Source organism: Plectropomus leopardus, chromosome 4 (assembly GCF_008729295.1).
Source record: "Plectropomus leopardus isolate mb chromosome 4, YSFRI_Pleo_2.0, whole genome shotgun sequence".
NCBI classification, from domain to species: Eukaryota; Metazoa; Chordata; class Actinopteri; order Perciformes; family Serranidae; genus Plectropomus; species Plectropomus leopardus.
In genome coordinates, this window is record NC_056466.1 from 25,034,192 (window position 1) to 25,053,538 (window position 19,347).

A 19,347-nucleotide genomic window follows, 5' to 3' on the forward strand; every position below is an offset into this window, starting at 1 on the left:
CATTAAAAGCACTTGACAAAGAAAGCAAAGAATGACTGCCAGCATATGAGGAAGAACCGCTTTAGAAAATAATTCAATAATCTATAAAGTAAGTAAAAACAGAGGTCCCATTTTCAAACATTAATGTATTGTCAAAAGGGACATTTTCCATCCACTTTCAATTTTGGTATAAAAAAACATGAGCGTTAATTCCAAATATTATTATTATTGTTGTAGTAATAATAATAATAATAATAATAATAATAATAATAATAATAATAATAATAATAATAATAATAATAAAATAATAATAATAATAATAAAAGATGATTGTGGTTAAGTGTGATGGATTCAGAAAATACATGATGACAGAACATTAACATCGTTGCATAGGCACTGCAAACTTTTCATCATCTCTGGATGACTTTAAACATACTGACATACTATATATGCACATAGAAAATGATATGTTTGTTTGACCTGTGCACTGCTCCTTATGTCTGCTGTGGTCTTTCTCACTCAGTGTACTACATCTGCAGATAGGTTATACCTCATACAGACAATAAGAGTACCTTGTGCATTAACAGTATAAAATGCAGTTTAGAGTGGCAACATTTGTTTATTTGTTGGGATCCCCATCAGCTGTGCCTTAGAGCACAGCTAATCTTCCAAGGGTCCACATTTTAAAACACATATTAAACATTTCAGTACACAAAATAACACATTAAAAAAAGATACATTTGACATGACTATAAACACAAATAGCAAACATAGGATTGAGAAAAAACAATGTGATATGTGATTAATGAATATATACATGTATGAAAAGAAAAAAATTATTAAACTCTCTCAATGTCATGCCTCATCCTTATGGTTTAATTGTCTTTTTTGTTCTCCTTGTGTTTTATTGTTTTTGTACTTCCTGTTTTATTCTGAAACTCACATCTTGTCTCACTTCCTGCTCCTGTGTGATTACCTGCCTAGCCTTAATGTGTTGCACCTGTGTCCAGTTGTCTCCCTCTCCCTTTAGTGTAGTCTCTGTGTCCCCTTCCTTCTGTGCCAGTTCATCTTGATTTTCTGTCAGCGTCCCAGCTGTCCTTGTGTGAGTTTTGTGAGCCTTTTTGACCCGTTTTCTGTTTTTGCAATCTGTCCTTTGCCAGACAATTTTTACCCCTGCCTGAGCTTTGTTTGGATCTTTTGTGTAACAACCTGTTTTCTGGCTATTAAAGGACTAACAGTTTATTCTTTCCACATGGTGTCTGTGTCTCAATTTGGGACCAAGCCTGTGGTGCAGTGTTTGTGACACTCAATATAGTTTGCAGAAAAGAAAAAAAAAAATACACAGACACACAGCATCTTTCAAATTTGATTTTTTTTTTTTAAACGTGTTTCCTTATTTGCTTTTTTAACATCCATTTCTGTGTTAATGTAGTCAGTAATAGAAGTAAAAAATTCCACACTAAATTAAGAATCAACCTTCTGTTGCCTGTCTGGTGGCATTAAATTACACTAAACTGTGTTAAAATGACTGTGCTGATATGATTGTAAAACATTCCATGTCAGAAATGCAGTGTTCATCCTGTCTTAAACTTTTGGCCAGTGAAATTGAGGTGCATGTTATTTATGTTAGTGATATGTGGACAGTGGAAAGCAAGGTGTGCCACTTTGTTTTGCATTAGCTGGAGTTTAATTTGTTTTGGTTTTTTTTGGTTTTTTTTTTTGCTTTTGGTAGTATTCACCCATATTATGCAGCAGTAATCGAAAATAGAAAAGCAGAAAATGGAGCGTTTTAGTTATATCAGCTGTAAAGAATTTTCTTTATCACCTTTTACAGCTAATGCCTTGCCCATTCTTTTTGACAATAGTGCCAATGTGTTCCAGTTTGCTTTTAAGGATCCAGGTATCATCTGCTTGCAGTTGTATACAGGCTACAGTAGGTGTGGGCACAGACACTAAGAAATAACTCACCGAAGAGAAGACAAGAGTAAATAAAAATTTTCTTGCGCTTGGATATGATGCGGATCATCACTTTCTTAAATAGACCAAATATTCTGACAAATTGACTTTTAGTGTATTGAATTCTGAATTGTTTTTTTTCTAACACTCCCCGAAGGAGAAATATTAAGAACAACATCAGTTCGAGGAGAAATTATCCCCCCAGAACTGGAATAGAAAAGAAGTGAGAGAACTCTTCCTTAGGATATACAGTGCTTCACTGACTTGACACATGAATATGAAAGACTAGGCTTTGAGTTGCTATGACCTTTGGAAGGCACGGACATGATATTAAATATTGCCAATGGAACATGCAAGTTATTTTTGGTTATCCTGCTGATGATCCAGTAACCCACCGGGGATCATCAGAGAATGAGTCCACTGCCTTGTGATCTGCCCACTGACTTCCTTAGGCCAGAGCAGCTGATTGTGTTTTCTTTGTTTACTCAGGGTGGTGGCCATAAACAGATTGCCTGGGAACCGGACAAATCTGCAAGCTCCTGTTTATTTTCTCTGGCAGATCTTCAAGTGGCCTGAGATATGCCTAGCCAATCGCAATTGTTAATCTACATGGGGTGTATCTGAGATGAAGACTATGAAGAGGAGCGTCATTGAGTCATTTTCAACTAGATTTAACGCCTTGCAGTTGTATGCCTCTGTGTACCAGTCAAGGGTGCAGTAAACAATTCACATCTGTGTCTGTGAATGAAAACATGGATGCCTGACTCACACATCTTAAGCCCTGGCAGCCCCAAAGATCTGCAAAATCAGCAAAATTTCAAGGTGGGTACATAGGGTTAGTAGCACCAGTTCAGTACTTGACCAAATATCTCCCCATCAGTTTGACTTTTGTATATGAAAATGCCAGAAAAGTGAACAAGTTGCTTTTTTTTTTTTTTTGCAAAAAGTTTATCACAGTTGATCTTTGACCTCTTGGCAGAACTTTCATCAACTATATCCCATAAGATATTTATATAAAAGTGTGTATGAATTCTTGAGGAATCGCCAAAAACATGTAATGTGAGGTCACTGTGACCTAGACCTTTGACCTTTGACCACCACCAGTCATCAGAAGTGTCACACTATAATATATTGTCCAAACTTTTGGGTTAAAAAAAAGTAGTTTTAGTAGTATGTCATCCAAAATATCACAAAAGAGTCATTGTAAGTATGTTGTCCAACTGTAATAGTATGGTATTTAGTCAAAAACATGACAAAAAAAGTAATTGTATATAATATGTCATCCAAAATATGACAAAAAGGTCATAGTATAGTATACCATCTAAAATATAGTAAAATAGTCATAGTATAGTTTTTCTTACCAAAATAAGACAACAACATCATAGTATTGTATGTCATCCAAAAATGACAAAAAAAATACATCATAATGTATACCATCCAACATGGTATGTCATCTAAGGTATGGTAAAGTGAGTATAGTATGTCATCCAAGCCATGACAAAAAGTCATACTACAGTATGTAATCCAAAATATGGCAGACAACATCATACTATAGTATGTCATCCAAAATCTATAACAAAGTCCCACTATAGAATGTCATCAATATGACAAAAAGTCATAACTTTCATATGACATCTAAAATATGACACAAAAATTCAACTTAAACACAAGAAACTTGTGCTCCAGAAAAAGGGATAAGCACTCAACGAAGAACCTAGGATCACTAGCCAGCTATTATGGCCTAAATATAAAGGCCCAGTGAGAGCAGTGATAAACTAACAATTCTTTGGGGTTATCAGGTGGGAATCCTCCTTTCATCTGTGTTTCACCTAGTTAGTCCCACAACACCTCAAGGAGGCTAGGCAGTGAACTCTGGCATCCCAGAGCCACTCCCCTAGTGCCATCCCTCACTGCTCCTATGCAGCCCAAACAGCACTGCCACCTTCAACAGACCCAGGCTCATTTATGCAAGCTCCAGGCAGCGACAGTGCCAATGCTACCTTCCCTAGCAACTGCTACATATCTTACCTTACCTCTCTTACCACATGGCTTATCACAGCCTAAAACAGCATCGCCAGCTGTCCACAGACGCAGGCTCCATTTATGCAAGCCTGAGATAGTTACAATGCCGATACTACTAGACACAAGGCTAAGCTATCACAAGGCTATCACATATACAAGTCTAAGCCACCACATGGCTATCACAGACACAAGCCAAGCTACCACATGGCTATCACAGGTACAAGGCCAAGCTACCACAATGGCTACTCACAGGGACACAGCCAAGCTACCACATGGCTATCACAGATAGAAGGCCGAGCTACCACATGGCTATCACAGATACAACGCTAAACTACCACGGGGCTATCACATATACAAGGCTAAACTACCATGTGGCTATCACAGCCCGAACAGCACTGCCACCTTCAACAGACCCCAAAAAGTCATACTAAAGTATGTTGTCAAAAATATCATTAAACAAGTCATTGTATAGTACGTCATCAAGAATGTGACAAAATGTTATAGTATAGTGTGTAGTCCAAAATATGATAAAAAATTCATTTTGTAGTATTTTGTCCAAAAAAATGAAGAAAAAGTAATAATGTAGTATGTTGTTCAAAATATAACAAAAACGGCATACAATAGTATGATGTCAAAAATATGACAAAAAGCCAAAAAAAAAAAAAAAGCCAAAGCCAAAAAATGTCATAGTATAGTATGTAGTGCAAAATATGATAAACAAAAGTAAATACTATAGAATATTGTTCATTGTATAAAAAATACTTCCAACTATAGTATTACATCAAAAATATGACAAGTATTACTATTATATGTTGTCCAAAAACACGATTAAAAAAAGTAACACGACAGTATGTTGTCCAAAATATGGTAAAGAAGTCATACCATGGTATGTTGTCAAAAACATGACATAATAGTCATACTATAGTATGACATCCAAAGTATGGCAAAGAAATTGTATTAAAGTATGCTGTCAAAAACATGGCAAAAAAGTTTTTGTATGGTATGTCATCCAAAATATGGCAAAAAAGTCATAGTATCATATGTTAACCAAAATATAACAAAGAATCATACTAAAGCATGTCGTTCCAAAATATGACAAAAAAGTCATAATATAGTATGATATCCAAATATATGTCAAAACTCATTGTATAGCATGTCATCCAAAATATGATAATAAAGTCATTTTATAGTATGTTTTCTGAAAAAAAATGAAGAAAAAAAATAGTATGGCATTTTTCAGTCATTTTTTCGACAAGCTAAATTATTGTTTATTTGGCGTTGTTTTTGCAGCATTCTATGCTATTGCTTGTCTCAACATTGCTATTTTAAGCAGTTTTCAGCTGTTTTCAGATGTTTTGGGAAATTGTCATATTTTGACTCTTTTTTTGGGTATGGCATTTACGGTTGTTGACATGCTAACTTATTGTGTTTTTGGCTGTTTTTGCAGCATTCTATGCTATGGCGTGTCTAGGCACACTATTTTATGCAGTTTTCAGCTGTTTTGGAATATGTCATATTTTGACATTTTTTGCCATACTGCATTAATTTGGTCATTTTTTCAACATGCTATATTATGGTGTTTATGGATGTTTTTGAAGCATTCTATGCTATTGCATGTCTCAGCACACTATTTTAGGCAGTTTTCAGCTGTTTTTTGGGACAAATTGAGTATCTGTTGGTGTGTGGATCACCAGTCTCTTTTGTCTCTTCTCCGGCAGAAGGTCAGAGATTTAGGTGCCTTTGATCAAGATGGACGGAATACTTTGCCCCCGCTAACTGCAGCCTTTGACAATGTGGACTCGCCACCTAGTGGGTTTCTGTGGTACTGCACTAGAGTGGTTCAAATCGTATTGGCTGACAGAAGTATGAGAATAAGCCTTGGGAAATCAGAGTCCAACTCTGCTCCATTGCCGTATGGGGTTCCACAGGGGTCGATTTTAGAGCCCCTCCTTTTCTCTTTGTATTTACTGCCCCTGGGCTCCCATCCTGAGAAAGCATGGCATCTCTTTCCACTGTTATGCTGACGACAGTCATATATGTGCCACAGAAAAAGAAAAAATGCTTTCTCTCTCACACTACTTCTCGCATGTCTTAAAGACATCAAAGCCTGGCTGGCTTTGAACTTTTTAAATTTCACTGAGAAAAAAACAGAAGTGATGGTGTTGGTCCCAGAAGCCCTTGTGGACCCCTTCCTGTTGACTTGGGCCCTTTGGCAGATTATTTAAAGCCAACAGTCTAAAACTTGGGTTTTAAGAGGGACAGCTAAAATTACTGTCCATCTTTGTCTTGTCCAATTGGATCGGCAAATTTGTTCTGTAGTGAAGTCCAGCTTTTTTCAAATTAGGCGGGCTGGCAAAGGTGAAGCCTTTCCTCGCACAACAGCACTTTGAAACAGTAAATTTTATACCTTCATCACATGCAAAAAACGCAGCCACGCGCCTATTAACTGGAGTATGTAAGAGGGACTCCCATCCTGGCCTCCCTCCACTGGCTGCCTGTGCTAGGTCTTTAGAGTCCATTTTAAGATTCTTTTATTTGTTTTTAAATCTTTTATATGTCTGGCCCCATCTTACCTCTCTGAGCTCCTTCACCCCTACACCACTGCTTGGTGCCTCAGATAAGCTGATGTGCTGCTCCTGGAGGTACCGAGGTCAAAACGGAAGCTCAGAGGTGATAGACCTTTTTCTGTTGCTGCTCGCTAATTCTGGAATGAGCTTCCCCTTCACATAGACAAGCCTCCTCACTGTCCATTTTTAAAACTCATCTTGAAGCCTATTTTTACTTCTTAGGGCTTTAAAACCCTGGATGAGACTCTGCTTCTGTTTGTGTTTTATGGTTTGTTTTTAGTTATTGTTTTTACTGTCTTTAAATTGTTTTTTAAACAATGAAACAATTCTCTCTATACCTTTATACCTGTTTTATTTCATCCAATTTTTTAAAATTGTTTAATGTCTGCGTTGTTTTCTATTTTTAAGTACAGTAAAGTCCCAAAAAAACAGCGTATAACACTTGGTATAGCATATAAAGGCAGGTTATGGTATACAGTGTTAAAAAACAATCCCAAAAGGCCCCAAAACAATTAAAATAGCATGTTGAAAACAACAGCAAAAAAGTACGGCTACAATATAGCAAAATTTTCAAAAATTGACATATCAAAATAACACTAAGACTAGCATATAGAGGCATGTAAATAGTATAAAGTTTGAGAAAAGACATGCCAAAATTTTTTTTTAAAAAAAAACCAAAACAGAAAATTAGGATGTTGAAAAACAAGACATAAAAAAACAAGACTACAGAGAAATGTCAAAATTTTACATGTCCAAAAAAAACTCAAAACCACTTAAGACAGCATGCAAGGCATGTTATAGTATACAGTGTTTGAAAAAGAACATCCAAAAAACGACCCAAAAACCCATAAAATAGCATGCTGAAAAAATAACTAATAAAAGCAATGAGGCTATAGCATGGCGTCAATGTCAAAAAGTCACTAGGTCAAAAGTCAAAAAACAGCTGAAAACAACTTATTATAAAATGCAGAGGCATGCTATATCATGCATGTTGAAAAAACATCCAAAAAATGGTCGAAAACCACATAAAAAAGCATGTTGAAAAAAAATGACCAAAAAAGCAAGGCCTATAGTATGTGCAAAAAAGTCAAAATTTCAAGCCAAAATTTGACATGCCCCACAAACAAATGAACACACTTTAAAATGTCATAAAATATCGTGCTGAGACACGCCATTGCATTTAACAGTGCAAATATGGTCAAAAACACCCGAATTTAGCATGTGGAAAAAATGACCAAAAACCAAGGCTATAGTATGGCAAAAATTTCAAAATTTGACATGTTTCAAAAACAGCTGAAAAAACTTCAAAACAGCATAAAATATCGTGCTGAGACAAGCCATAGCATTTAAATGTGCAAAAATGATCAAAAACACCATAATTTCGCATGTCAAAGAAAATGACCAAAAAGCAAGGCTATAGTATGGCAAAAAAGTCAAAATTTCACATGTCCCAAAAAGAGCTGAAAACACTTCAAAACAGTATAAAATAGCGTGGTGAGACATGCCATAGCATTTAAATGTGCAAATATGATAAAAAAAAACACCATAATTTCGCATGTCAAAGAAAATGACCAACAAGCAAGGCTATAGTATGGCAAAAAAGTCAAAATTTGACATGTCCCAAAAACAGCTGAAAACACTTTAAAATGTCATAAAATATCGTGCTGAGACACGCCATTGCATTTAAAAGTGCAAATATGGTCAAAAACACCCTAATTTAGCATGTGGAAAAAATGACCAAAAATCAAGGCTATAGTATGGCAAAAATGTCAAAATTTGACATGTTTCAAAAACAGCTGAAAACACTTCAAAACAGTATAAAAAATCGCGTGCTGAGACAAGCCATTTCATTTAAACGTGCAAATTCGGTCAAAAACACTTCAAAACAGCTGAAAACACTTCAAAACAGTAGAAATTAGTGAGCTTAGACACGCCATGGCATTTAAAAGTGCAAATAAGGTCAAAAAGACCATAATTCGGCATGTGGAAAAAATGACTAAAAAAGCAAGGCTATAGTATGGCAAAAAAGTCTAAATTTTTACAGCTGTCAAAAACAGCTGAAAACACTTTAAAATGTCATAAAATATCGTGCTGAGACACACCATAGCATTTAAAAGTGCAAATATGGTCAAAAACCCCATAATTTTGCAAAAATGTCAAAATTTGAAGCCAAAACATCAAAAACTTCATCATTGTCATCTCAAAAATCATCAAATAAGCTAGGCTTTAGTATGGCAAAAAGTCAAAATTTGACATGTCCTTAAAACAGCTGAAAACCCTTCAAAACAGCACAAAATAGTGTGCTGAGACCTGCCATAGCATTAAACCCTGAAAACATGGCCTAAAACACCATGATATAGCATGTGGAAAAAATGACCAAAAAAGCAAGGCTATAGTAAGGCAAAAAAGTCAAAATCTGACATGTCTGAAAAAGAGATGAAAACACCTCAAAATGGCATAAATTATCTTGCTGAGACATGTCATTGCATTTAAAAGTGCAAATCTGATCAAAAACACCCTAATTTAGCATGTGGAAAAAAATGACTGAAAAAGCAAGGCTATATAGCATGGCAAAAATGTCAAAATTTTGCATGTCCCAAAAATAGCTGAAAAGACCTCAGAACAGCATAAAATAGCATGCTGAGACATGTCATACCAATATAACAAACATTATTACAACAGCCCAAAACACCATAACATAGCATCTAAAAAAAAAAAAAAGACTAAAAAAGCAAGGCTATAGTATGGCAAAAATGTCAAAATTTGACATGTCCCAAAAACAGCAGAAAAACACTCAATATAGCACCTAGAGGCGTACTATAGTATACAATATTGAAAAAACATCCAAAAATGGACAAAAAAACATATAATAGCATGTTGAAGAAATGACAGAAAAGGTAAGGCTATAGTAAGGCAAAAATGTCAAAATTTAACATGTCCAAAATACAGCTGCAATCCACTTAGTATAGGACATAGAGGCATGTTATAGCATACAGTGTTGAAAACACATCCAAAAATGCAGTTATCTGCTCTAAAGGCCTCTGAGGGAAACTATGATTTGTGATAATGGGCTTCATAAATAAAATTGACTTGACTTGACTTGAATTGATTGACACACTTGACTTAAGTTATACACTTAACAAAAAGTTACAGTGGTTATCTTCAGGCAAGTAAAGTTACTGAAAAGAATAGCGATGCCTTACCTTAAAATGACTCAAAGTTCGCTCAAAATGTACATGGCTCCAAACACCCATCACATGGGGAAAGTCCTTTGATTTGGATCCTCATACAAGGATTCATAATATACTTTATGAAAATACACACACAACGCTCCATTAATGACAGTTCATGCTTAAATTTAAGTTACAAAGGTTGGGTTTAGGCAAGTAAACTGAAGTTAGGTTTAAGAGGAGGAACGTCTCTTTTTTTTTTTTGTCCCCAGGGGAAATTCTGGAAAGCCCTGTGTTATGTCCTTACAGGGACTGCTTCCTGCCCAAAAATGTCATTCACAAATTACTGGCTCATGTTCTCGATTTTATATCATGGGCAGCTGGTATTGTTTGAGTTTCTTGAAGATGTTTCACCTCTCATTCCGAGAGGCTCTGGTCTTCAAAAAACTGGACCCTTGTAGTAAGATAGCATTTAGAAATACTGTGACATAGATGAGTGAGAATCTTCACCAACATACTCAAGCATGATTATTATGTAAAGATTTTGGTGCATTACTTGTCATAGGGAAATAAACAGTGCATAAGCACAACAAGCCTAAGGGGTTGGACCTGTCACTGGTAGCTCAGCAACATATCACATGTTGATAACCAATGGACAAGGCCCCCTGGAAATCAAAACTGATTTTGGAGGTTCTAGACTAATTCTCATTTTCGCGATTGGTCTGGTGATGTCGGGCTAACCAGCAGATATTCCACACAAATCAATGTTAAGGACACAGACTGTAACATCCTGGGGTTGCAGCAGTAGATCACACAGATTATCCGGACATTTCAAACTTTTATTTCCTCTCCACATCACTGCATTCTCTCCCATATTCCACTTTGTGCTATCCTAATCTACAAGGCCAGATTTCTGGAGATTTTATTTTCAGAACCAAAAAAACAGATTTTTCTGTATAATTAAACAATATCAGTGCCCCAGTCATGTAAACAGAAGTATTTCTGGAGGACATGGGTTTATGTTTTCATAAGTGGATGATTCTTATTAAGTAGCATTATTATACCATTAGTGCATGCTTACTAACATCAAACTTAGTTAAACATTTAACATACACAGAACTGTAACTAAAATAGATTGTTGCATACATTTCTGCATGTCATTACACACAGGGAACACTGTGTTCTAGCTTTTTAAAACTCAGAAGTGTTTTCAAATGAACATAAACAGCCCTTTGGGGCATGCTTGGAAAGCCATACAATCACAGTCTTCTTCTTTGCATTTCCCAGGCCAGTTTGGGACACATTTTCCTTTTACTTTATCTCTTAGGCCCGCCAGTTTGTACTATGCTCTTCTGATGAGTCCGTATGCTGTGCAGGTAGGTATATTTATGAAGGATGAGAGAAGCAGGTTGAAGTGGCCATGACTGACGCCAGCAGTAACAGCACTTACTGATAACTCATTCCTCTTACTTCAGCCCATTTCACAATTGTGCCTCTGGTTATGAAATGGCCCAAAAATGTGTTGGCCATTCATGGAGCACCTTATCTCACCTCTACCTCTCCACTGTCATTCCTCCTCTTTCCATTTCATCTCCCCTTCTTTCTTCTCTCATACGTAGTGATTAAGCAAACCATTCTCCTCTCCTCGGTAATGTGTCTCAACAGGCAAGGAGGAAATGAGAGAATATTATCTCTGTCCTCCACTGGCTTTGACGGCGCTCGTCGTTCAAATACACACTTTCATCATCCACTGACAATGCTGGGCTTTTGCTGTCTGTGCATGTGTGTGTAGTCGGGTCATAGATAAGGAGAGGTTTGTCAGGGCAGCTCATGTGAATGCTGCCATTTGACACTGCTACACAATGAGTCAACCACTGTAATACTGTCATACAAGTAAAGGGACAATGTATCTATCAATAATGTCTCATTTGTACTGTATCCACCCGAAGGACTATTTTTTTTTTTTCAGATAAGAATCAGCGACCACGTGAACAAGTTTACAGATTCTGAAAAGGCAATAGCACGGCCATTTGTGATGATCAGCAGCCAGTCAGGACTCTGAGCTTCCTTATTTATCTGCCTATGCTGTATACCACTAGTGGTAATTTTACCTATCATGTTCATTAAAGATACATGCCTTAATATACTTGCTTCCTTTATTCTATGGATAATCAACTGAACACCTCCTTGTTATCAGCATGGTCTGAAATAATTGACATTAATCAACAATACAATGACCACCTAGAAAAATGCTGAACATATAAGAAGGAAAAGGTAAACTACTTTAACAAGCCATCTCACTTTTTTACTGTTATGCAGCTGAATTCTCACCAGCTACTTTCTCATTACAAACCCTCCTGCTACCCAATAAGCTTTTAAGAAAAGCTTTGCTTCAGAGGGTTTTCAAGTTCTCATATTAGGATTATAGCTTCATTGTATAAGAAATTAGGCCTCATGTTTGCTAACTCACAAGAAAGGTTAGGTCTCATTATTTTGAGCTGCCATGATGGATGAGCCTTCTATGGATTTTGCAGCAAAAACCTTTAAGAAATTACAAATGGATGCTGTTTTTGTTATCCGATTTGCCTATTCATTGGCTTCAAAATTTGTAAGATTGAATGTGCAAATAAGATTTCATAGATAGAATTAGTGTTCCCAGTGTTCTCTGTAATTAGAAGGAATATGGGTTTTACTTTGTCACGTAAATAGACAATACTGACTTTTGATGAGGACTAATAATATTGTAACAACACCACAAAAGCACTGCTGCAAAACAAGAACATGTGGTTGTTAGTCCATGCCCCCAGCCCTCATTCTTTATGTGTGGATATTACATATGCCCACAGGTGTGCTCACCATGTGGAAGTTTGCCTGTATTACCTTTGATTGATTGACCCTGAATATCTCCATGATTCTGCCCCAAATTTCCACAGCTGACAATTTAATTTGTCATGGCAGGGAAAGTTGGGAAAGGTGTTAATAATGATGTAAAGTAAGTAATGGCTCTGTTTTGTATCTCAGTATGTCATGGTGCATTATTTACACCAGTGCAATAGTGTGACATGTAAAATTGTCTTTTCTGGAGGCTTCAGCACATCAGGCATGCGCACCTCAAAAGCAACTTGTACTTTACATGTGTTTCTTCTGACTATCTCTCTGTATCTCAAAGTGCAGCTGCAGTGTGAGAAAAAAGAAAAAAAAAAGAAATTACTCAACCTGGAAATGCATAAAGAGACAACAATTGGCAAAGTATAAGAATAACAACACTATAAAAGAAAATGATGTAAAATGAAATGAGCACGGGTGATGAGGAGGATTCAGGTGGTCTGCATGTTATAGTGAAGGTGAGAATTGCAGCCAGCTCTCACTTTCATAAAGTTATCCCATTACTGTCAACAGGCTCATGGGTCAATGGGCACATCTGAAACGACAATAAAATAAAGTGCTGGCCACTGAGTGCTTTGCATCCTGATAGGAAATCATGCACTTGTGTATTTCAGTTATCTTTGTGTGTGTGTTTCTAAAAGATGTTCCATTTCATGGTTGATTCCTGAACTCGCAATGCTTCAACACATCATTTCATAACTACCACTTAGAAGCAGTGACAGAGAAGAAAGGCAGAGGAGGGAGAAGACAGAGGGAGAAACAAAACAGAGAACTTTATGTTAGAGAAGAATGAGTGGGGGCGAAAGATAAAGATACAATGGAGGAGGAGAAAACATGCCAAATTAACAAACAAAATGATTAAGCGAGATGGATTAATACTTATCTAAACCTCCACCCCTAAAAGAAAATTTAATTACTGTAATGCTGCATACATAAATGTAATTATAAGATCAGTAGTAGATAATAAGAGTATCAAAAGCGGATTGACAATAAAAGGCAAGAAACAAGTAAGGAGGAGATGAACATCTAAACTTATAAGAAAAGAGAAACAGTGAAAGAAAAAGTAGGAGGCTGCATACTGCTGTGAGTCATCTGTTTTTTTTTGTTTTTTGGGTTTTTTTTTTATTAGGTCAAGACTGCTGCACCCCAAAATATCAACATAACCATTTGCTGAGCTGAAGCCGGTTATTAAGAATACCTTGATCGGAATAAACCAGCCTACTCAGAGAGCCATATTACTGTAGAAAGGTGTTGCATAACCCCTGTATAAACTCATCATGTTGACTCTTCTTTAGCCTACTTTTTTAAGAAACCACAATTTTTCCCCCGCCTTTAAAAAAAAAATGCTTTTGTTGTAAAAGCCTAATAATGTGCTGGATTCAAGGAGTTTAAAATGAGGAGAAGCCACAGCATCATATTATGTTATATAAACAGGGCACCACATATTTGCAGTGAATGTGGTCTGTAGTTGCCGAAAGGCTCAATAGCTGGTGCACTATAGTAGAACATAGGGGTGATTCATTTGTCAGCAGTCGGCCTTGGGATGGAATATCTTTGTATAAAAAATACAGATATGGGTGAGGATTACAATTCTGCATTTATTGGAAAAAGTCTGTAACAGTTTGTGATAAGTCTGCTTCCAGTGACAACTTTTTCTTTGCTTGTCAATAAGCCAACTACCTTCCAAAAAACCAAGGTCTATGGCAAATATATAATTAGAATTACTACTGAGCTATCCAGTCAAGTTGCACGCAGAGTTTACACGATGTCACAGTGAAGTTGACCTTTGACTTCTTAGACACAAAATTACATCACTTTGTTTCAGCCCATCAGATGTATTTGCAAAATGTTTTCATATTTACCTTGTGAGTGCATTACTTATCGCGTTTTGAAGGTCAAAGGTCAACATCATTGACATTGGCATTGGCATTTGACCTTCAAACCGCCAAATTCTAATCAGTTCATTATTGAGTCATAGTTGGCGAGAGTACCAAATCTGAAGGAAATCCTTTAAGGCATTCTTGAGACGGACAACCTGAAAATGTAATGCCTCCAGCTGCGGCTATTGCCTGTCAAGAGACACATTTCCTTTCTCTTTGGAGGAAACATAAAAGCTCTGATTACAAATTTCACAGCACTGACCACTCAAGAGATTCTTTTTAAAAACAATACTATTTTATTTTGTATTTTATTGGTATTGTTATATACATGGCATAATTTGTGCTTTTTTTAATATCAAGAATAAAACCATAAGGGAACACATCAGAAAATTAAACTTTAAACCAGGATTGAATCGTTCTTTTTTCCGCTGGATATACTGAGAGTTCTACAAAATCAGGAGAGAAGGGGAGGAAAAAAGACAGGAAACTAAATAGATAGATAGGTAGATTGATAAATATATAGTTTTTTCCAGAGACACTTGCAGATGGTCCACTGAGGGTAGTGTGAACGTTCAGACTGTGATGTGCTTTTACCAACAGCAGCAAAGGCACCTGTGTATCACTTTGTTTTAAAAAAAGAAAGTACGCCTCAGGGCCTTAATCCAGTTGAGTTCATACACATACAACCAAATCCATACACAATTTCTTCCAGGGGGATTTCTGCCACACAAATCTGCTGATACTCAGCAATCATGAAGGTGGGGCACCAGGTTAGCAAGCTCAAGGCCATTCACACTGATCACCCCTTCTGAGACTGATTGAATACATCAAAAATAACCTCTTAAATCATATTTTGGACCTTTTTGACATTTCTTGCTTAGGTTGCAGAACTTTTGGAAAGGGGGTATAGTGTGAGATTGAAGGGACAGTTTTCCTGATATTTGAGTTTGGGATGGCCAAGCGAGATTAAAGAGCTCAGAAATAACAAATAATATGTGGAGAAAACATCAAGACGTCATTTGGTGAGTGATGGGTAGGAGACAAAAGGCAAGCAAAGACAATATTTAGAAATTCAACTGCTGAATAGAAAAGAGAGTGAAAATAGAGGAGTAATGAGAGGTAAAACTACTGCAGCAGAGAGAAGCGTTAGAGGGAACACAAAGGAGAGTGAGACCAAAGAGTAGAACCTTTTTCAATGACACAGAAAAGTGACATGACTGAGAAAGAAGAGAGCTCGGCAAGGAGAGCAGAAAGGTCATGCAAAAAGAGCAAAAAAATTCTGACAGACAAGGAACGCAGGATGATGTATAATGCTCCATAACAAGGACAAAATTGGTCTGGCCGTCGCCCGATTGCTGCCTCTGCCAGACTGGAGGTTTGGCTGGTCTGCTATAGCATCTACCTAAGCCTTAATTTAACGTAAGACTTAACTCACTTTCCTCTTTTTCTATTAGCTTTCTGTCTCTGATGAGAAAACATTGTAAGCCCAGATGACTCCGGAGAGACGGAAACCAGAAGATGTGGAAACATACGATGAGAGGGAGAAACCCTGCATCTGGTACTGATGGATACTAAAAATGGGTATTTAACCAATCCAGCTGAGGAAAGCAGATAGAGCAATGTTTCTGTTTTTTAACCAGACCAGTGGATTAGAGAGGATAGGAAAAATTACGTTTTCTTTACCAGTCCAGTGCATGTAGGCGCATAAACAGAACAAAATAACTAGAGCATGGAGGAAAGATAAAGGAGAGCAGCAACAAAATATGGAAAGATAAAGAATTACAAGGTAGGGAAAACAATAGGGTACATAGCGGTAACAAGTGAAATATTTTAAAATAGATGGGGGGAGAAGATGGTGAATGCAAGGCTAAAGCACAATTATTTGCATTAGTTATCCAATGAAAAGAGGGGTTTAAGAGCATATTCACTATCAGGTGCAGATTAATGCAGATGGGTCACACATCAACATTTGGGTTGAAAGACTAGAGGGGGTGGAGGGGGAAGGCCTTTCTGGTATAGATTGGTCCGTTAGCTAGCCTTAGCTTCCCACTAGACTAAACCGTTGTCTGATTTATTTGTTAGCGACCCGCAGGGCTTGACCACACTGATGTCTCTTAGCCAACTTGAGTCGTTCTCGAAGTCCCTGCTGGCGAGTTTGAAGTCCATCACCATATCTGTATCAGTTTTCCAGCACATTTTGGTCATACAGTGAACACACAACTCACTTTTCTTGTAAGAGAGTTTGCTTTTCACAGGAAACCTCCAAATGTAATCCTTATGACTTTCATAAACCATTGTAGCAACAATTGAACAATGGCAAAGACAGCCAACGAGAGCCTTGGATTAAGAACGTCCATCCATGTCCATGAGTTGTCGTAGCATCATATCCACCAGCTTACCCTGGCTTCAGCTCCGGCCGCATCATCCATCCTCTTGACTAGCATTAGCAACTGACCAATCCATAGTTATTTGGTCGGCAAGCTGGCAATACCTTTTCACCAAGCTCTGGTCCATGTTGGCTCAGTCCTTTTGCTGGCATATTAGCTTCACACCAAGCCACAGTCCTTGTGAATTTGGTCTGTCAGCGAGCACTAGCTTCCTGCCAAGCTGTAATCCATATAATTCCATTGTTTGACAGACATGAAATTCTCGCCATGCTACAGTCCATATTGATTCGGCCCATAAGCAGGCATTAGCTTCCCACCAAGCCGTTATCCGCGGTGTTTCAGTCAGTTGGCTAGCATTAGCTTCAAACTAATAGTTCGTATGTCCTGGGTGTCTGTCAACCTCCCACTTTCAGCTCCAGAGACAAAAGTTACTGGTGGTTTGGCAGGTAGAACCTTTCTCAGCCGGGGACAGGTAGAGCTTGCCGTTAGCGCAGGCACAAAGCTCGTACACAGTCTGTTTAGTGTAGGTGGTACCTGGTGGTGCCCCCTCCAGGGGATCCACAGCACTGCCGAGGGGAATGTTGCCCAGCCTGATGGAGTTGGCGTCTAAAAAGATCTGTGGAGACAAAAGAGAAATAATTTAGAGAATTCTGATTTGGGGACAATGGATGGAGAAGAAAAGAAAGAACAAAGACTACAAAAGGAAAGGATAGAAAAATTATATATAAAACATGGAAAGAGATGCACAAAATGTGATGATACTGCTGCAGGGGACTGAGCTCACATGGACTGTCTTGCTTAAAATACCACATAGAAATATAGAAGGGTAAAAAGTTATGTTTTTAGGAAAAAAAAGAAACTGGGGTTGTGGATACAGAGCAAGAGAGAGCAATTTGCCGTCGGGGATGACTATACTGTCTGTGGTCGACCGGGGTTGTCATCAAGAAAGATCTTTGGAGACAGAGTGGGAATTTCTATTTAGAACGGGTCTCTTTTGATGAAGAGGTAGAGTGGGAGTGAACTAGGCAGAGGGCAAGATACGTGAAGAGAAAGACAAGGGAATCAGTGGGAGAGGAGTGAGGGGAAGACAAAAGAGACGGGGAAAGACAGACACAAGGGAAAGCATGAGTCAAGAAAAAATCCACACTTCAAACAAAGAAAACTTTTACACAAGCTAATTTGCTGCGATATCACATTTACTATTATGTATTTTTCCAAACAAATGAAAAAAACACTGCCAAACAAACAAGATCACTAGACAGATTTGAAAAAGCTGTGCCAGTTTCTTTGGATATTTCCTAAAAACAAGTGGCCGCTTCTAAGAAAAAGACACAAAGAAGACATCGTCCTCCAGATAAAATCAAGTAGCTTATTAGTATTAAAATAAAACAAGTTTAAAGATAAATACACTTGACAGAAGACATGGTTAGTTTATCTGCATTGTCATCGCCTTGGTCATTTCTGCAGTGTTTGGACTTAAATGTCTGAGCTCAGCTTTCAAAGGCTTGGTGCAAAAATATTGGAAAAAAACAAAAACTACAAAGAGGGTTTTTAAATGATTTCCAATGCAAGTAGACCTTGACTTGGAGGAGTTTCAATCAGTTTGTGCTGAAGTGTAGGTCAGGGGGTTTGCTTCTTGGTGGAGGCCAATGGATTTAGCAGATCATGTGCCCTGTCAAGCTTATCTTAAATTATTGCAAGAAAACACCAGCAATAAACAAACAATGAGAAAAGGTCACTCGCTGAAGAAGATACAAAAAGCTGCGCTCACTCTTACTTTGCAGCAATGAGGATAGATTGGAGGATGCAAGGCTACCAAGTGGAGTGGGCAAAGTGGAAAACTGACCTATGCTCCCTGATCTTGATAACTAGTTTACTGTATGTCCGATGGCTCGCGTTAATCTGACCAAATGCAAATTTGTTTGGGAAAAGGTGCCATTAAATGTAAACTCCCACTGAAGGGCATTGAAGTGATTATATTTAGGCAACATATAATGAAGCTGGCATGTGTAGTCTTCTGTGTGCACTGTACTTGCAATGCTTTCTCATACCAGAATACATACAGAAAAGTACACTGCGCACGCGTCACCTTCTGCTGCTGCCAGGAACACTTACACAAGTTGACTTTTTAATCTAGTTTTTAAAAGTTTTAGCCTCTTTATATGTACTATGTTTTAGACATAGGTTGTTTTATGATGTATTTTTTTTAACAGACATTGGACTCGTGAATCTGAAGATTTAGAGAAAGAAGCTGAGCTGCAGCCTCCACACATCACAATTCTGAGATCCTATGGCTATGATAAACAGCTATGGTACACACAACTTTGCTATGGACCATCAACACCCAAACTCCAGTGCCTGGAACTGCCTCAAAACAACTTGAGGTCTGGGGCTCCAAAAGTCCAAAACATCAGGGACCCTCTCCCTCTATCTGGGCACAGCGGAGTCACAGCTTCTCATCAGCTGGGCTGGAGTGAAGGCTCCAGTGGTGTACTTGAGA

At 37.7% G+C, this 19,347-nt stretch overlaps 1 protein-coding gene and 1 long non-coding RNA gene across 3 annotated transcripts in view; one reads left to right on the plus strand and one right to left on the minus strand.

Annotated features, from left to right (window-relative positions):
• The first annotated feature begins 2,675 nt into the window (after positions 1-2,675).
• Positions 2,676-11,836, plus strand: LOC121941857. Its single transcript, XR_006105781.1, has 2 exons — positions 2,676-2,757; positions 11,664-11,836. It is a non-coding gene; the product is annotated as an uncharacterized LOC121941857 (long non-coding RNA).
• A 5,045-nt stretch (positions 11,837-16,881) lies between these two features.
• Positions 16,882-19,347, minus strand: part of LOC121942392 (zeta-sarcoglycan) — a 404,536-nt gene continuing 402,070 nt past the window's right edge. For both annotated transcript variants that reach the window (XM_042485586.1, XM_042485585.1), the window contains exon 8: positions 16,882-17,463. In XM_042485586.1, coding sequence (XP_042341520.1) covers positions 17,257-17,463 — 207 coding nt within the window. In that variant the 3' untranslated portion in view covers positions 16,882-17,256. The remainder of the gene's footprint in view (positions 17,464-19,347) is intronic.